The sequence below is a fragment of the Dermacentor albipictus genome, chromosome 10, assembly GCF_038994185.2.
Source record: "Dermacentor albipictus isolate Rhodes 1998 colony chromosome 10, USDA_Dalb.pri_finalv2, whole genome shotgun sequence".
NCBI classification, from domain to species: Eukaryota; Metazoa; Arthropoda; class Arachnida; order Ixodida; family Ixodidae; genus Dermacentor; species Dermacentor albipictus.
In genome coordinates, this window is record NC_091830.1 from 15757001 (window position 1) to 15776785 (window position 19785).

The 19785-nt window shown below is 42.0% G+C and overlaps 1 protein-coding gene across 7 annotated transcripts in view; it reads right to left on the minus strand.

The window, feature by feature from the left end:
* Positions 1–19785, minus strand: part of LOC135911496 (eye-specific diacylglycerol kinase-like) — a 655226-nt gene that overhangs the window by 18183 nt on the left and 617258 nt on the right. For 6 of the 7 annotated variants that reach the window (XM_065443827.2, XM_065443819.2, XM_065443823.2 and 3 more), the window contains 13 exons: positions 19280–19425; positions 18106–18224; positions 17487–17560; positions 14096–14201; positions 12809–12979; positions 9891–9913; positions 7677–7771; positions 7231–7310; positions 5182–5251; positions 3468–3762; positions 2933–2968; positions 1960–2000; positions 345–382 (listed from right to left, as the gene is read on the minus strand). In XM_065443827.2, coding sequence (XP_065299899.1) covers positions 345–382; positions 1960–2000; positions 2933–2968; positions 3468–3762; positions 5182–5251; positions 7231–7310; positions 7677–7771; positions 9891–9913; positions 12809–12979; positions 14096–14201; positions 17487–17560; positions 18106–18224; positions 19280–19425 — 1294 coding nt within the window. The remainder of the gene's footprint in view (positions 1–344; positions 383–1959; positions 2001–2932; positions 2969–3467; positions 3763–5181; positions 5252–7230; positions 7311–7676; positions 7772–9890; positions 9914–12808; positions 12980–14095; positions 14202–17486; positions 17561–18105; positions 18225–19279; positions 19426–19785) is intronic. The other variant, XR_010567368.1, reaches the window with a different exon arrangement.

A 19785-nucleotide genomic window follows, 5' to 3' on the forward strand; every position in this document is an offset into this window, starting at 1 on the left:
TGAAAGGGCACTGAAGCGCTTTTTGAACATGGTAAGGAAAGATTTGCAATCTGCACACAATGCTGCCAAGAATGTAGAAGAGAAATATTCTGCTGCGAGTAGCGAGGAATCTACAACTTCGCATAATAGAACGTTTGCCCGCTCAGCATAAAGCTTTGGCACAAGCCTTTGTCCAGCAGTGCATTTAAGCCAGTCGCAGTAGCTTTACGCATCAGCAACGCACCTCACATCAAGCATGACGAAATTCCAGAAGGAAAAACAAAACAAAAAGCAAAGCCTGAGTGTAAGGACAGGGCTACCAGTTTCATTTTTTTTTTTTCATACAAGGCACTGAGTGAACGTACCCTTAAGAGATCCCCCAGTTTGGCAGCCATGATTACTTCTGCAAGCAGACACAGGGTTAATATGTTATTCAGATGCAACTGGGAGTGGTTAGCACAGCAAACGGATGCACAGATGACACAGCAAAAAGCATGAAGCAAGCCAAGCATACAAGGAGCAACAAACAGTGATAGAACAACAAATGTCACTGGAGCCAATGTTTCAACAAGGGGAACTTGTTCTACGACTGTATACCACTTTAAGAGGAAGCCTTAGCTCGGGCCCAACTCCAACGCGGCCTATTCGAATACATGTAAAACGCGAAAACGCTTTTCTGAGAAAACCATTGGACCGATTTTAATGAAATTTGTTGCATTTGAGAGAGACAGTTAAATTCTAGTGACTGTTGGAAGCGGAATTTCGATTTAGAACCTGAATTTTGTTCCAAGAATATTCAAAAATTCGGAAGTTTGAAATAAATAGAAGCACGACGTTTAAAAATTTATAGCTCTGAATCAACAACAGATATCGTGGTTCTGTGAATGGCATCCTTTAGATCATTGAAAGCGGACAGATTTCATGTCATTTCATATTTTACCTGAATTTTTTACGTTGTTTACAATGGTTCTGCAAAAGCTGTATTTCCATGTTATTAAATTTTTTGAGATTCATGTGTAACATATCAATTTTGTCCACTTTGTATGTACTATTACATGCATTTCACAGAATTGTATTATCATCTCTTGTTGATGAGTTACAGAGTTGTAAACTTGATAGTTTCGCCTTACGGAAATTTTTGATTTTTGCCAATTTTTAATAAAAAAATTGACAACCTAAATAAAAAATTCGAAGCCAACAGTCACTAGATTTTAAGTTTTTGTTTTAAATGTGACAAACCTCGTCAAATTTGATGCAGTGGTTGCAGAGAAAATCTAATTCTCCTTTATATGTATTTAGATAGCAGCACCTGAGCTAAAGCTTCCTCTGAAGCCTCCATGTTCTTGTGAACTTCTGCCTTGTTTGAAGCATACGAGGAGGCTTTCTCGTCAGTGTTAGGCGCAGCACAGTTAGCTTTAGGTTTTTGTGCGACAGTTTGCAGCCCTCCATCATAAGACAAGGCATTAACCAAACTTCAAGACCCTGAACTTCTTCTACAATGAAGAATGAAGATAAATATGTAGATTTCCTCTCGCTATCTTTTACTTTCTTTCTATTCTTTTTAAGAAGACCTGAACTGGAGTGCAACAATGCTACCTAGACATCAAGCATTTATCATGGCAGCCACACACACACACACACACACACACACACACACACACACATGCACACACACACACACAGACCATTAAGCAAGTTAATGAGAACACCAAAAATAGACCAAGATTAGAAGGTGAGTACTAATGTGATTACATGTGCATGATAAAACTGTGCTTGAAAAATTCATCACATTTCATTGGCAATACCTGGGTAAGCCTGTTAGTTAGCACAACTTGCTCAGTATTCAATGAAAGAGGGGAAGAAGAAAAGAAAGATTATGAGAATGGTAAAGCGAACACTTTCTTTAGAAAGTGTTCAGATATGATAGCAGACAAAATTCAGATATGATTAAATTCAGATGTGAGAGCAGACGAGACCTACCGTGCGATGAAGTTGGCTGCAGCTGCTCTCCAGCTTCAACTCTGAAAACAAAGCACCACTGATGTCACCACTGCCAGAGCGATAAGCAAAACAACGGACTCGCGTGTTCACTGTGAATGCAATGCTGACATACATGCACACACCCAGATTCACAGCGACAGACAATTGAAACACAAAACGGAAAGTACAAGGTCAGATACGACTTAGCTATGATTAGGCTCAACTGTATGTACACGAGTGTTACACGATATGAGAGGGCACAAATAGTATGATTTTCATATTCAGGGGGTGAAAAACGGTAATAACTCACACAGCTCGCATTTAAAAAAAATATTGTGCAGCTGCTTTTGAAGCATTTGACGCGTAAGAGTAAAATTCAGCGTTAACATTTCAAACTGCTAATGAAGCTGAACACATGGCGTGTGTACCTCCCAATCCACACAGCCTTTGGGTAGAGAAACAGGTATATTCTACAATTGCGGCAATGCCATGAAATTTCAATACAAGTGCATATCTTGTCATCTTGTCTGCTCAATTCGACTCACCTTTAGGAAGAGTTCACAAATAACTTGTGGGGCTTAATTTCCCGAAACTGCATAGCGGGTTATGAAGGATGCTGTAGGGTTATGAAGGATGCTACGGGCTTTCAATTAGTTTTGACCAATGTCCACTTAAATTCAAGTGCACAAATGTTCTTGCATTTCAAAAGTGGGAGCTTAATAAGGCAGCGCAATGAATTTAAAACAGTGTCAATAGTACTTCATAAGCTGAAGTGGTTAATAAAACCGGTGTCAGGCAACTATAAACGTGGTCATGTTATCCGCAAACGCAGGTGCTCAACAAGAATGTTCTTGTGAAAAAACAGAAAACATGAAAAGAGACAAGCTGAATGTGGCCCTTGATCGAGCCTTCAGTTTTATTCATTATTAACATTAGGGAAAAAAAGCTAATACAATTTTTAAACAGTACTCACTTCTGTTCCTTACAGTCTTGCATGGGGGTAGAGGGGCTAAAATGAGAAAAAAATATCTAGTCAGGCAAGCTGTGTATATCATGTTTTCATGTATCAGCCTACGGGCCAAAGCAAGCATTGGTCAACCTAGAACACGAACTGAATATGACAGTGGCTAACCATATAGATTATTACATAACCTGCAGCACAATTTCACAGTATAGTTCAATAAATTTTCATTGACAGCATTTAAGACAATTATCACTTCTAATGATAGACATTGCCTAGTAATAGTACACTGTATATCTATGGCATGTAAAATCAGTCCAGATTAAACACTATAAGATTGTAATGATTGGATCTTTTCAGCATTTATTTCACCATTGTACATGCACTGCACTGCTTATGCTTATTTCTACTGTGATGAGTCGAATTGCAAGTTATTGCAAAAGCAGATGAACCAACAGCTACCAACATTAACAGTGGCCTCAAGGCTTTGTTTCTGTTGTTGTTAGTATATTCCTTCTCTTGTTTCCTTTCCCATCGGACAGCTCACCTCCACGTTGGAGCTGGCTCCTTCGTTTCAGCTTCGGCTACAGCTTCGGCTGCAGCTGCGGCTGCGGCTGCTGCTACAGCTGCTAGGCCTTCCGCAGTGTCCTTCAAGACGGACGAACTGTCCAGGGCACTAATCTCCTCTGTTGTGGGTGACGTCAGTGGCGGTGGTGGCGGCTCCGGAGCGATCGGCGATTGCTCTGGGTCGAGGATGTACACACCGTCCTGACCGATGTCGACGACGTAGTGTAACTGCTCCTGAGCTCGGTCGATGCGAAAGAACCTCTCCGCTGTGCACGCTAAGAGGCAAGTGAAAGAACAAAAACAGACGCGCAAGTTTGATAATGTCGTTTACATCTACACGTCTCTTTTAGGTGCTTCCCTACAAGTCGTATAAAACAATCTGCGGACAACCTTGGCCAAAGCCAAAGCAAAAGAAAACACTGAACAGCCTCTGGGCATTCATCTGGGAAGCGAAGCTGTAAAATTTTGTTTCGCTATGACAAAAACCAGTCTCTAGTACTTCTCTGGTACAGCAAATTCATTTTCAATCTATAAATCAATGAATCAAGGGTACTCTGAGGCACAATTCATTCACTCTGTTGTTAATACCTTATTTTTTTTTGTTCAAGCAAGAAATAAAGTCGTTCATTAATTCCAAATGTCACGAGGAGAGACAGATGCGGTTCAGCATAAAGAGTGGGGGGTAACCACGTTAAAGTAGCCTCTTAATGACTAAAGTGGTTTTGTTTTCTAGCAGCTCAAGTGCATCCCAATCCACGGGGCTTGCTCTACATATCAGACCTTCATGCACCTTGCACTAAGATTCTTGGAGGAGCTCTCTACACTCACCGGAAGGACTTCTGCTTACTAGCCATACAAAGTAAAAGAAACCTGTTGTCGACTGCATTAGAGTTTAAAATTGAACCATACTCTTTAATACGTAGATGGCATTGCCACAAAGGCTAGAGAGACTTCTGTTAAAGCTCGCATTCTTGAATAAAAAGTGGTGTGTCACATATGAATGACACAGGCGTGCATCATGTAACTCGAAGTGACATTAAGTCTCATATTTTGATGTTGCAAATAATGGGGCATCAGAATAGGATCAGATCTGGGGTGCCTTTCACTTAATAAGTGAAAGGCACCCCAGATCTGATCCTATTTAACGCGAGACAAATAGGGTGGCATGTTTCTGCAACCAGCGGCTACGGCGCACCACTTGTGCTTGCTGCCAAAACGAAGTACTAGTATGTCGCACACTGGAAGCACAAGGGTGTACAAACATTACACAATTTGACATAACCTAAGATCCCCAAGTTGTAGTTCCAATATGTGAAGTGGCTGTTCCATAGAAAGTGTTGCAGATCAAAACCAACTTCCTGCAAAACATGCGGAGTGAGACATCTGCGACCTCACGGTTTGCGTAGCTGCAGCAGCGTTGGCTGCTAAGAATGGAACAGAGTGTCGTTTTCGTTCAAGATGGCGAACCGAGCAGACGACAGGACAATAGATATATGAACAGGACAGCGCATTTTTCTTGTTTGTATCTTTAACGTCTTGTCATCTGTGCTATTGGCATTGTTCAGTTCACTATGTATTTCCTCTTGGTATATGCGTGCTAAATTAGACGCCCTCTCGAGGCTGTCCAGCAATGACCCGAGAACCAAACAATGCCCTTCCCCAATGCAAACAATCGCGAAGCCAGAGTTACTCACAATCCAGAAAGCACCAGTCGGGTGAGAACCTCTTGGACGGTGACAGATTCTGTGCGTCTGGACCTTCCAGCTGGAAACAGACGTGTGATTCACCAAGAGGCACAGCATTAGTGGCACAAGAAGCACCGTAACAAATGGGTCAAATGAATTCCTATCGCGTGAATTCCATGCAGTGTTGCGTAAGCTATGAGTCATGTGAGCCAATTCAGCATTATCTAATTCACTACTATTTATCATCAGTCAACTTTGCAACTGCTTTTTTGCTGCACCTGGCACAACTGTTGCTATGGAAAGGAACTCTAATACTAGAGAATGTTAACAGGCTTGCCTCCCCAGTTACACCTTTGAATGCGTTCGAGTAAGCTTTTTATGCTTACATCTGCCGACTCATGCACAATGTTGCCAACAGGTAACTGGTCCATTCTAATAGCACGATTTGTGTGTTTTCTTTTTTGTAAAGCTAACATTATATATATATATATATATATATATATATATATATACAGTTTTGTTGCTTTCTTTGGCTCGTGTACAGTGTCTAGCGATTCAAGCATGACACTTGGACCGCGTGGTGGCCGGAGCTTGTTGTCTAATTCGTGAGCGCTAGGTAATCACTAGGGGGCCAAACGCAGTCACAATCCATTACAAACACTCTCTTTCATAATCCATAATCTAACCATAACCATAATCTACTAGCTCGGTGTTCCCAGAACCGGCTGATAGGGTAGAAAAAAGTGCTAGCAGCCATGCGTTACGATGATCATGTTTGAATCGTTTAGCTCTGCATATAAATTTACAAACTCGATTAAGCAATGAATTACCAGATCAAAGTTGATTCCTAGCTATTACCCGGAGCACATTACAGATCTAGTCACAGTAAGCGTGTACAACTTACGAATTACCATATTTATTAGATCATAAGGCAGTCAATTGTAAGACGAGGGTACCCTCCCCAGTTGGGGGTTCCGAGAAAAAGAACTTAAGCCTGAAATAACGAATAACTAGGGAGCCTTTGGAATAATCGGAATAATCAGTGCAGGCTATATGTGAATTTCACCTTAAAGTTCGAGTTCATGGCAGTGTGAATTTCGCCTTACGAAGTGGCTTTATGGCAGCGCACACAACATTGCCCTGAAGCCACACAGTAAAGCAATGTTTGCTTTGCTGTGAAGTCACACATAAAGGCAAAATTCGCATATAACCCGCACCCCACCTTTATTGTTGAAATTTTTAGAATTCTCGGTGCAGGTATTTGGGCAAAAATGCAGTACTGCTTCATCTGCCAAGGCTTATTAGCCACTACCATTTGCGCTGCCACCCAAAATTTGGATATGCTGGAATCTCTGCCGCCATATTGAAATACTAATTGAATCTGATGCCTCGCATATAACACCGGGAGTGACTTCGAGGTTAAAACAACCTCGCCTCATATTCGAATAAATACTGTGAGTCTTATACACTTAGTCCAACGTTCGACGAATACTTGTCAGGTCAGCATAGTACATGCTCAAAACAAAACAAGCACTTGTCTAAGACCGAAAGAAAACAAATGTGTGTTTTCTTTTAACCTTGAGAAAGTGCTCGATTTATTTTGACCAGTCTTATACACTGTAACACTGAAATGCGACCACCACCCTCTGTCTATTGTAAACGTGCGCTTTCATGTTGAAAAATGCCATCCCATTCTCATGACAAGTCAAGAGACACCTTGACTTTTTTCAACATGGTTTCCAATCTTCTGATTCTTTCATTACACTGCATACATGTGGTGCGGCATTGCTACAGAAATTTCAGTGATGTCAGTGGGACCAATTACATTGTTAAATACAGTCGAACGTAGATAGAACAAATTATTGGATATATCAAAGGAAATATAAAATCTCATTGGTAATGTTCTATTTGAAGGTAGTATTCTCCTGCTATAATGGTATCATTTATAGAGAAGTAGATTTTTGTTCGCGCATACCTGAAAATATACACACTTGCACAGGAAACGGGATGCAACAACAGAAGACATGCAAGACTTGAAAAAAAAAAAAGAAAACTCACAGAACACAACTGGTTGATCATCAGCCTGACATTCTCCAGATCAGTGTCAGGGTTCACAGTCAATGTTCCAATCGGTATGGCTGTTGTGAAGCAGGAAAAGGAAGTTAAAATGTGCAAAAACAGGGCAGACATAGCGAGAAGCACGGCTGCTTGCCCACAATAATGTGGCCGCACTCAGAAAAGAATGCTTCATATTATTACCATTTCATTGTTTTTCATACAAATGTATGAAACTCTCTATGGCCAGATATAAAGACAATCAAGTCGCTCTAATTTTCCTTGATGTGAAACTGTGTTTTGGCATCACAGGGTTAGTTACACAGATTAACCTTGTTTCCAAAAGACTACTAACTTCTCATCACGATAAAATAAAAACAAGCACTAGAAATCACAAGTTCTAAGTGCAGTTTGTTATATCTGGAACAGCAACTGGTGATAAAACTCACATAGGCTTCGTAGCCTCTCCTTGTCGTAGTGATAATTCTCGTAATCAGCCATGTTCAGCTTTCGGATGGCAATGGTCAGCTTTTCCAGTGGTAACCTGGCAAAAAGATGGCAAACAGTCATAATGCACGATTGATTTATTTGTGAAGGGGTCACTAAAGAGAAAGAATGATTCAAGCAGTGTTAGTAAATTACACTTGCATAATGCCAAAAAGTCACTCTTACTGCAAAAACATGCTTGGTAAGCCAGAGAAGACGCAATAATGAAATATGGGTGGTGACGCCACCTTGAAATTTTCGCACCAGTTCACAGTGATGTCACAGATTGTGACCTCATTTGCTCGGGGCTTGTTAAATGCCTACGAGTAAAAATGAACTACGCTGTTTAAAAGAAAGCCAAAAACTGAAGTTAGAAAGTTTAAAGAACATTTACTTAACCACAACGGCCAACATGTGAAAGAATGCTTGGTGATCTGTGTCGTCACATTGACATACTGTACCTGTGGTTCCAGCGTAAAATTCGAAAAATGAAATTTTCACCTTCATTTCCTCCTCCAGTAATCAACCTGTTACTACGAAACCAATGAAAATTAGAGGCATGCAAATACTCAAAAATTAAATTTCGAATTGAATGGCAAATGTTCAATTAATTTGATTTGTGAATAGAATATAGAATGCTCAAATTCTCAAATATTCGATTTTTAGAATATCAGTACATTTGGTGAATGACCCAGCTGTGGGTCAATGCCTTGATGCACATGGCGTTCCCACGGCACACAATCTTTATTGGTACAAGCTTCGTTAAGGTCGACAATACCGATCGAAATGGTCAACGTGACGCGGACAGAGGAAACTACAACAACAGCGCATATGGGAAGCACGAGAGCGTGTGCCTGGTTAGCCATGGTTAGCCATGGGAAGGCATGCTGATCGCATCTAACATGCGAGTTCAGTATTCACGCACGCAGATTCGAACAGCTGGGAGCCCTCTACCCAAATGCAAGCACACAGACAAGCTTGGCATGCATGCTCACGGTAGCTGCCAGCTGGTCGACCGTGGACCCGAACTACACTTCAGCGGCTGTAGATCTAACACGTACACGTGATTTCACGACCAATCACTGATGAGCCACCCGTAGGAACATATTAGTGTCAAGCTATGTCAAAAAAAGCACTTAATTCTATTTGAAAGATATTCCATCGATAAAAAAAATATTTCTCAGACCTTTGTGTACAAACTGAGTCATCATGAGTGCAGGCATACTAATTCGGTGCTCCCTCTAACAAGAAGAGAGCATACTATGCATCTCGATTTCTGGGTACCTAAGTTACTGATAGCTAGCAAGATTCCTGTTAAGTAATGTGAATAGCTTTCTTAGCATGGGCAGCTCTTGTGTTTATTGCACAAAATTTGGAAGCATATATATTTGTGTTAAATTTTCTGTTATTTGATATTCGGTTCGATATTCAGCTCTGTTCTTTCTTGATTCCATTTGATATTCGATTCGAAATCTACTATTCAGAAATCACACACCCATAAGGAAACTAGTATCCTTAGGAATTCATCAATTTAAACTCGTTTAGTGTTTCGCTTAAGTGGTCCTTGTAACGTTCAAAAGCAACATGGTGGCTATGAGAGACGTGGAGAAATATGAGGTGACAGCCGTCGCCAGAGTAATCACTGGCTCCAAGCGAGACCAATTGCAGCGGAATACCTTTGGGATAAGCAATGTGAAGACAAATCCTCTGTTAAGCTGAATGATTTGTTGGTCATTTGTTTGTTTTTCATAGATTTAGTGCACTTCTATTAAGCTGAACTTATGACCAGGCACAAATATTTCAAAATTTCTTCATGTTCATCATAAAAAGGAGGCTACTATTCTCCAAACTTCAGGAGGTTTAACTAATTTAATAAATAAATAGAAAAGGCTCGAAGGTATGTTTATCAAAGAACCTCACAAAGAGCTCCCAGTGATTGTGAAGAGGACTGCACCTAACCCAGATTTATTATTTTTTAAATTTAGGGCAGGCCGAGAGGGGGATTTCTTTTTTAGTGTTCTTGATGTCACACGATGTGCATTCCTCGTTGCCATACTCACAAACACTAACATGTTTAGGTAGGCAGGAAATTTAATTAAACGATTGACCAGCTATAAAGTAAAGTATTATTATTGTTACATGCAACAGAGCATCACAAAGAAAAGCTGACGACTTACTGGCTTGGCACTTGGTTGTGAATCTGCAATGTGACAGAAAAAAAAATGAAAATCAAGGACTCGGAAGACATTCATTGCAGAGCCAACAGAATAAGTCATTGTTCAGACAAAGGACCACTGATTCGATAGCCAACACGTCTACCACAATGGTGTGGGAAGCAAGGTCACAGCTTGAACAATAAACAGCACATTTTCCCGTCCGCTTTGAGATGCTACCTCCACCTACCCCCTATCTTAGGAAGCGTTTAAAACCTCCATGCTATATGGAAATACCTTTAATAGTGGTATCGGAGTACAGAGGACACTTTATCACAAATCATAATCAGTGCCCCTCCATTTTCAAACGACTTCCTGCGGCAATGAAATGAAAGCTATGAGGGCGGAGATTCTGCACATGTGTTATTAGAGACTTTTAGCCTGTCCGCTATTTCGGTAAACGGGAGCGCTTTGGGCAGATTGCCGGATTTGTGGTGGCGTAAAGGTGAGCGGCCAGAGCGGTGCAGCCACCTGGTAGCGCAGAGTTCGACCAGACAAACACAGAGCTAAAACTGCAGTAACCCACAATATCCTGCTTCGCTAATGGTGCAAATTTTTAGCAGTGGCGTAATTGTGAACACGATTACGCCACTGTCGAAAGTTGACACCAGCAGCTAAGCAGAATACAGCAATTAGCTTTGTGTTTGTGTGGTTGAGATTCGCGCCACCAGCTGGTGCCACCAATCTGGCCGCTCACGTTTACGCCCCCGCTAAACCGGCAAACCGCCCGCGCTTGCAGGTATACTGGACACGCTAAAGGTCTCTATTGTGTCAAGCAGTCTGACACAGCTTCATAATGCTCTTGGTTTCCTGGAATTAATACTGAGTCAGCACAGCTTCCATGTGTGATGGTTTCGCATTTGCCATAACGCAGAAAAGAAAAAAAAAAAAACACGCAGGTCAAATTTAACACTCAGTGGTGTATATTGTCCTATTTTCCTGCTGTAAATAATATGCTTCCGTTCTCTCTGACCCAACTTAAATAAGGGCAGATAAGAATGTGAGACTATTTTAGGTAGCACTCTTATCTGCACATCACCAACGTAGTTTACCTTTCCTCGCCACAGAAATGCTACTGATGTCGGCAGTTCACAAATTCCATCATCAAATACAAAAAGGTGCATTAGAGGTAACAAAAAAGTCAAAATTTAATTGTTTCAGCTTTTTAGTGCCAGGTTTTTCTCTTAGGTGATGCACCTCCTGCGTCGGATTTTTCTTTCGGATATTATAAAATGAACACAGTGGTTTATTTTTCATTATGCAGAAGCAAAAAAAAAATTATAATTTGGATAATGAGGAATGGTCTTCCCATTCCTACCTGACACCATTGGCATTGAGTGGGTTAAAAAGTACAGACTGTAGCCACATCTGTGTTTCCCAGAAATGCACAGAAAGGCATAAGGTCTTTTTTAGCAACATTTTAGCTTTACTACCAAAATGGTCAACATTTTTCATTGCGAGGTAGTGCTACAGCACTGTAGGCCAACTGTACAAATTGCTTACATATAGGGTTGAATCCCAATATATTGAACTCGGATATGATGAATTATTAGGCATAACAAAGTAAATAAAAAAAGTGCCTCACATATATCAGTGTGTAAAGAATATACGCTTATAAGGTAAAACAAATATCGGATAAAATGGAGGCATTTTTGTGTGGGACGTGCATTTGGGAAATGAGGTAGAACATGTATTTGTTCTGGCAATAGCATTGATCATTTAACAAAAAGAAAGAAAGAAAGAAACGGAAATAGTCTTTATGCACAAAAAATTGCATCTTGCTAATGTCTAGTTTTAGAATTTACTGCATTCTTTTCTTATGTTACTTATGGACCATTTCTACTGGACACTTTAACCCCCAAGTTGTTTCATAGAAACGGTTTTCTTGTTTCAACATATTGTTGCATATAATACACCTGGATTAAAAAAAAAATATTTGTGGTTTACCTTATATTCATCCAAAACGTTAATGGAAGACGTCTACCCCAAAATAGAGACTTTCCTTCAGCACATGTGTAATGTTCGGGCATGATTAGCTGAACATATAAGAGGGATTGAAAGCATCGAAGAGCACGGTCAAGTGCCAAAACTCAAATTTAGCCTTTTATCTCACCCCCAGCATTTGTATCTCATCACACTGGCTATGAAGTGTCATGCCCGTGTGCTCATACTGTTGCATTCTCCTTTCTGTTTTTTTTCCACACAGCAGCACAACAAAACAGCCTTTCTACCAAAAATCACTTCAGTCACCTTTCCATCAAGTTTTCTGAAGAATGTAATTGATAACCTTTCTGGCTGATTGACATCCTGAGGAAATTTTATAACGCTCCTTAATGCAATACCCCATAGAGAGGTTCTTCAAGAAATAAAGTAATGTGAAGTGATGATGTGGTTTGATACGTGAACCGAGTTGACAAGCGCAGCTTGTCTTCGACAAGCAAAGTAGCAGGTGCTGCGGACCGGACGAGTATAGCTCCTCTTTAGAGGTAACAGAGTAAACAGCCAGGACAAGTACAGCATGGGCTTGTCAGTTAAAGGACTGAAAGCACAGCTCGTATTGCTCAAAGAAGTGTTACACTCTTCAATGAGTAAGATGAAGAAATTGTGGGGTTTTACCTGCCAAAACCACTTTCTGATTATGAGGCACGCCGTAGTGAAGGACTCTGGAAATTTAGACCACTTGAGGTTCTTTAATGTGCACCTAAATCTAGTTACACGGGTGTTTTCGCGTTTCGCCCCCATTGAAATGCCGCCGCCATTGCCGGGATTCGATCCCGCGACCTCGTGCTCAGCAGCCCAACACCATAACCACTGAGCAATCATGGTGGGTGAATGAGTAAGCCAAAGGCAGTGTCAATGTCAAAGCCAAAACCCTTGCCCACCTTGGCCTTGGCCACTATGCAGGCCTTGTTGCGCATATGCAGCTCGATGAGCGATGGCAGTAGGCGGCAGGGCTCCCCATCCACTTGCACCGGGATGGTTTTGCTCGTCACGACGCGGGCGCTCCGGCACTGGCATAGGCACGTGCCATGGCCACCCGCCTGGAGGAAAGGCTGCAGAGAAAAAAAATAATAATAAAAAATCAGTTAACTTGGGCAACACGTGCAGCTCTGAGCTCAGAGACTCTTATCTTCTCAAGAACAACTTCTTGTTTACGATGCGCACAATGCCGTGTTCGTCTGCTACAGTATCGCCAGCTGTGACCTCCGAAACAACACATGCGCAGATGGCCCCACTCTGAATGGTCCGTGCGATGCACAGAACCCTGCACACATTGCTTGGTGCGTCAAAGCTGCCTAACCCTACTCTCCTCAAGTCCAGGGCTCCATTCTCCAACAAGACCCTCATGTTCCTTACACCCTCTAGTTATGCATTGATACATTGAGCTTCTACCCTTGCACCTTCATGTCTGCCTCCTTCCTGGCAATCTTTCTTAGGTGGAGGAAGTTTATTGTTGAAGGCTCTCAGGCTGGCCAGGATGGACGATTGGGTTTGATGGTTTAGCATAATCAATGGTACTGCAATGCAACCTTCCAGTGGAACCTTCTAGCACAGTGTTCGTGTCGCCATGGTGTAATGACGGTTAAAGAACCAGGACAGTACCGGAAAACAAAGAATTCAACCTCCTATAGCTCGAGCACATGCCCAGAAAACAAGCAAAGACAGTGATGAGCACAGTCAGCGAATGTCGAATCAGGATGGAAGCAGCGCTTAACGAACTATCGTTTATACATTAGTATGCAGAAACTTCTTGGTAACACTGGTCAAAGCATGGCGAAGGAGCTGGAAGTTTCGTGTTGAAGATACAGTCACAAGTGGAGATAAAAGCGCAAGTTTGACAGCAGTTTTAAAAGCACTTATAGTGTGCAGGCAACATGACAACCCACGGCTCTTTGAAATATAAAATGATAGGGCAACACATTAGCAATGATAAAAAGCATAAGGAAGTAAAATAAGACTGCCTGTCAACTACGATATGGTAAGACTGCATCAGTGGTGATAAGAAAGCAAGCTGAAACTGTGCATCAGGGGCAATAACAAACTTAATGTAATAAAGTAAAGCAAACCCATCACGTGTCAATATCATCATCGCCAATGCTGTCACGGCATAAGGACATTGCAATTCATGACATCACGACTAAGCAAGGAATGCCACTGAAAGCACTCACCATTTGGTAGATGGTGAGGCCAATCACTTCAATGAGGCCATCATCGGTCTGTGGCATTTCAAATGCTGTCCCCGGATTTCCCCAGGGTCTCGTGCCACCACCATAACTGCAGTGAACGTGCAAACGAATGATCTGAGGGATCACCATGATGACGTTACATAGAAGTTGTATTTCTTAGAGTATAACCTCTCTCCGTGCGTAAGCTGCACCTTCAATTGTGATGCTTTGGAAAGAAAAAGAAAATTTGTACGTACAACCTAATGTAAGACTGCATACAAAGACAGTCAACGCTTTGTAGAAACAGTCTCTATTTGGGGATGCGCAGCTCGCCGACGTCATAGCTTTGGCCAGAAGCTCTGATCCCCAATCTTTTATCGGCACTGATAATCTTCAGCTTCTGTTAGATGTAGATGAGTGCCATCAAGCACAGCTCATTAAGAGCATAGTTCCGGTGCACTAATGCTGCATGCATTATTTGCTAACCACAACCACAAGGCAAAATGGTGACCCAAAAAGGAAGAGGATGGGTCGACCCTGGAAGAGGAGTGATTTATTAAAGGAGGGTAGGGAGAAGGTGGGGGGTTCCCTAGGAGATAACAAAACTTCAAATGGCAAAGAAATTCGCCTTGACGAATGGCTTCATAGTGCCACGAAGCCACACCTCGAGGCTAAATTTGCATGCAGTTGCTGACTGATTTTCCAGACCTCACGGGCCCTGAAATATAGTCTGAAAAATTGAACTATTCAAAAACTCATTCATCCAGAAAAATAAAATTTATTAGGCTTAGAGTGATGAAAAAAACGTCTGACAATTATGATACTCTCTCATGCGAAATATGAGTGCAGCTCGATACGCGTTTTCATTTCATGACATATTGAGGCAAAGGAATTAAGACAATCACCATCCCAACTGACAGTGGGCCAGTGCCGTCAGCCCCTTTGCAGAGAGAGGGGCAGTATGGGAATGTCAGCATGATGCGCGGTATCAGAGCCAGCTGTGGAAGAAAGCGACAATGAATGCACGAGCGGTGGTATAAGCGCATTTGAGTTGTTACGCTGAGGGACGCCGACGAGCCACCTGTGGCAGAAGACGACGACGAACATGTAAGCAATGGAAGGAGCGCGTTCCCGTGGTTACGCCAGTGTTCAACCCAGGAACGGGCCCCTAAGAGCCGAGCTCTAAAAATCTCTAATAGTACCTTGCTTTATACTACCCTTGGAGGCGATCACATTTGCTTGGATTTGTGCAACAGTGATGCCATCTCCGTATACAGTTGACAAGAGCGTCATTGCATTGGCGATCTCCACTATCAGAGATTGCCATAAAGATAAAAAAAATGTCCCATGTTTCTTCGCACTACTTGACTCGCATGAAGGCACAGGAGGTGGCACCGATCCTACAAATGCGAAGCTGTACAAACACACACACAAAGATGCGACGTATTTATGATACACCTGCTCCCTACTCTGCGGACACACTATGTGCAAAATAGCAACCGAAATCTTAAAGGGACACTAAAACGAAACAATAAATCAGTTTAGACTAATGAAGCATTGTTTAAGAACCCTGCAGGCAGTCATTTCAAATGAATAGTTTGATTATTAGATGAGAATATGTAGGTCCAAATATCAGTATTTGAATTTCACGCCAAAACCCCAGCGCAGGTACGTCAGCGTGACGTCAGGGATTCCAAAGCATGTTTTCGCATTTGGGCCGCTTTGGCTGAATAAATGTTCCCGAAACTGGCCACGTTCAACATTTGGTTCCTTTAGAACAGAATGTAGTCAATCTGTACTGCTACATATAATTAGTAGGCCCTAGAAGATGCCATCGTAATCTAAGACGTCACAGCCCCCAGGTGCGGGAACTTAAGTAGGCGTCGCCACCCTAATTACGTTCTTACGCTTTTTCTGGCTTACCAAACGTCTTATCGTTGTAAGAGTGGTGTTTTTGGTGTTGTAGAACGGTCAGTTACTGATGCAGAAGAAATCATTTTTCACTTTAGTGTCCCTTTAAAGAGGAAAAAAAAAAGAAAATAAAACCAGATTTCACATTAAGTGATGGCGACAATAGTGTTGACTGAAAAAAGAATGAAAAAAGAAAAAGTGCCGTGCTCAGCCAAGGAAGAGTGGACACAACCTAAAATACTAGAGGATGGTGGGTGCTCTTTATCTGTAATGTGCACCTCCCAATCTTGGAGGCTATAGAGCGGGCGACTGAAAGCCAAGCTAAACTTGGTCAAGCCAGCGGAATATCCAACAGGGCGGCCTCTAAGATTGAGCAAGGCGGCTCGGAACAAGTGATTTAGTCTTGAAAATCAGCTGCAAAATTGCATTAGCACTATGGGAACCCTGATGGTGCATTTATGAAGTCTGGAATATCTATCAAGTCCAAAATTTTAGGATTCTGAAAAAACTGTCGGCTGCAGCATAGTGCGCCCCCTGGTATTACTGCTAATTAAAAAAAAAAAATTCTGCTACGGGTTATGCATGCAAAAAAACGATACCCACCTGAGCACACATACAGTTTGTTATCAAACACGCTGCCATCCACTAGTGACGACCCCACGTCACAATACTGCTTTGCGTGCCTCTGCCGTGAGGATGCTGTACCCAAGCGGCGTGTGGTGCAAGGTCATAATTCTCACCAATATCATAATCCTCCCCGAAAGCCTGGTGTAGCATGCCACCAGCCAGGCATAAATCACCAGTTTCTCCCTAAAGTCAGCACTACTTTTTCTGCACATGAAGTACTAATTAAACTGTCTACTAGCCCATCAGCTACAAGTAGAAACATTCTTATGGATATCATAGTAGCTACATGCGTGAACAAACAGAAACTCAGTTCAAATGACCACCTGCTATTTTTTATAGCCTAGTACACTGAGGGTGTGCTATTATCACTCTGAATATTACAGTTTGCAATTGCGACAATGAAATTTTCGTACTTTTTTTATGTTGCTGTTTAAATGGCGTTTATGGCCATTATGAACCATGAGCCCTTAAGGCAAGCCTGTAAGAGAATGTGGACTTCTAGTTCTCCAAGTTTGCATCAAAAAGTAGTAGTAAGACTATGAACAGGGATAATTGGTAACACTTTCATGAGGAAACCACAGTGCTTTCAACACAAAGAAACGCACACATGTAGCCTTTAGATGTAGAAGACACAGAGCATAGATGATGCTTTGTTACATCTGCGCTGTCTTTTTCATCTGGCAAGCATGCATTTTTTCATCCCTTGGTGTTACAAGCAGCGTGCTTTTAAAAAAATCAAATTCTGGAGTTTTACGTGCAAAAACTACAATACAATTATGAGGACCTGTCTTTTTCAAGGCTACCCCGGTGTGTGCGACTCGCTTTGCAATGAACGGAAATAGTTTTGACTTCTCACCTGGGAATGTTCAAGAAGAGAATGGAGTGTACTTTGTGCTCTCGTAACTTCCCCGTGTAATCTTGGCCATCGCACTGTTTAGGGAAAGAGAAGAGCATCCAAGATTACGCACCACTGCAAAGGCCCCTAACAAGTTGAACAAATCTGGGGCATAGATTTTAATGCACCACCTTTGTCTTTTCTTTTTCCACCTTCTCCCGTATGACACAGAAAAGGATTCAGACAATGTGACACAAACACGTGCAAACACAATGTATGCACAACTTGTTATCGCGAGTAAAATTCGATGTGACCGCATATCTCGGAGGCACATTTGGCACACCGGAGGCTACAGACACAAGGCTTCATAAACTAGTGTACACACCAAATATAGCTTGATACGTCAAGGAAAGTTCTGCATGATTACACATCTCAGGGGCACATTTCATGCACAAGGCTTCAGTCAAGAGACTGCGAACCAATGCCGACACCAACACGAAAAAAATTTTACATGACTACGCATCTTCCAGGCCCACACAACCCATAAGAGGCCTCAGACAAGAGACCTCACAAACCAGAGTAAACAGTAAGAATTTTTGCTATGGAAAGTAAAATGCAAGATTGCCAAGGCCCCTCTGACCTCCAATGTGACGTAGTTGCAGAGGTCCTTCCACTTTCGCTGAAGGAGATCCTTGCCTCCTGCCTGGCCGTAAAACATTTTGTTCTTTAGCCTGCTGTTGAACCGCTCAGGGTGAGCTTCTGCAAGGGGGCACAAAAGGACGGGGAGGCAACCAGAAAAACTAAAGTGAGAACAGATACTGATATACAACTTCATCACAACAAGGCTTCATTGTACAGTCCGCTCTGCTGTTAAAAGGGACCACTCTAATGTGCAGCTCTCACTTTGGAGGCAATTTAGCTGGCAAACGTTTGCATGCATTGTTGCATGCAAACGAATGTAGAAAGGTGTTAGCGCTACCAACCACAACATGTCTGCTGCAAGGCCTGGCACTTTCACAGTTGCTAGAGTGAGAAGTCCGAATGTGCTCTATGTTCAAATGTTCCCTTTAACAGTGGACTGCACTGTACACATTGTCACAAGACCAGCGCATATTCAAAAGGGACAAAAACAAATATAAAGTGCTCTATTTTCAGTGTCTCATCCCCATTGTCTGTCATTGCCATTTTTAACGTGGGATGGTCGGCTGAAAGCACTATGTGTTATTATCTGATCAACAACATTCCACAACTCACTTTAAAGTTAGTTAGTACACTGCCCAGCGATTCAAATGTGACACTCAGATCACGTGGCAGCTGGCACTTGTTGCACCACCATGCATCACAAATGCTCTCGGCTTCGTCATGTGACCTGACGCATGAGCTCAGTTTTCCCGGTGCCCACTCATGGCACAACAAGTGCCAGCAGCCATGTGCTCCAAGTATCACTGAGCCACTGAGCTCTATGCATATCAAAATGTTGAGATAAGGACAGCTGTACTTTGGAACGTCTATCTTAATCTTTCCTTATTTTCATGCTTCACCATAGGCTAGGATGATGCAATGCTCCTGTTACAATGGGACCAGCCACTTGGCTTGATGGATAACAAGAACAAAAAAAAATGGTGTGAATCTTTGCAAATAAAGCACCTGCCATCACTTTTTAGAAGGTCCATATGCAGAACATGTCATGAAGTATGCTGGCATTGCACCTAGTTTTGACCCGTGCTGTGTAGAAAAGGTTTTCAGGTAAAGCACGATGCAGAAATTGAAAAAAAAAAAACAACTGTTTCCAAAGCTCAAGAATCCAAGCTCACCGCGTGCTTCGTGAAACTCCAAGGCAATGTGGGCGTCCACACCGATAGAGAAATAATTATTCACAACATTTAAAGGCACAGTCTCTTTGCCTTCTTCGCACTGAGATATGTCCACCTCCGTGTTTCTATTTACAATTAGGTCCCACCTGCAGAGGTGAAAAGAGCAGCACGTTAACAAATGAAATGAAATGAAATCAAATTATGGGGTATAATGTCACAAAGTAACTCACGGGCTATGAGGCATAGTGTAGTGGAAGGTTCTAGATTAATGTTAACCACCTGGGGCTTTTAAACATGCGCCTAACTTTAAGTACACAATTCGTTTTGCATTTTACCCCCACTGAACTGCAACCACCACAGCTAGAAAAAATTGTATTCTGGGGTTTTATGTGCCAAAACTTCAATGTGATTAAGAGCCAAGTCATAGCATGGCACTAGAGATTAATTTTGAACACCTGGAGTTTTTTAAATATGCATCTAATCAAAGTGCACAAGTGTTGTTGCAT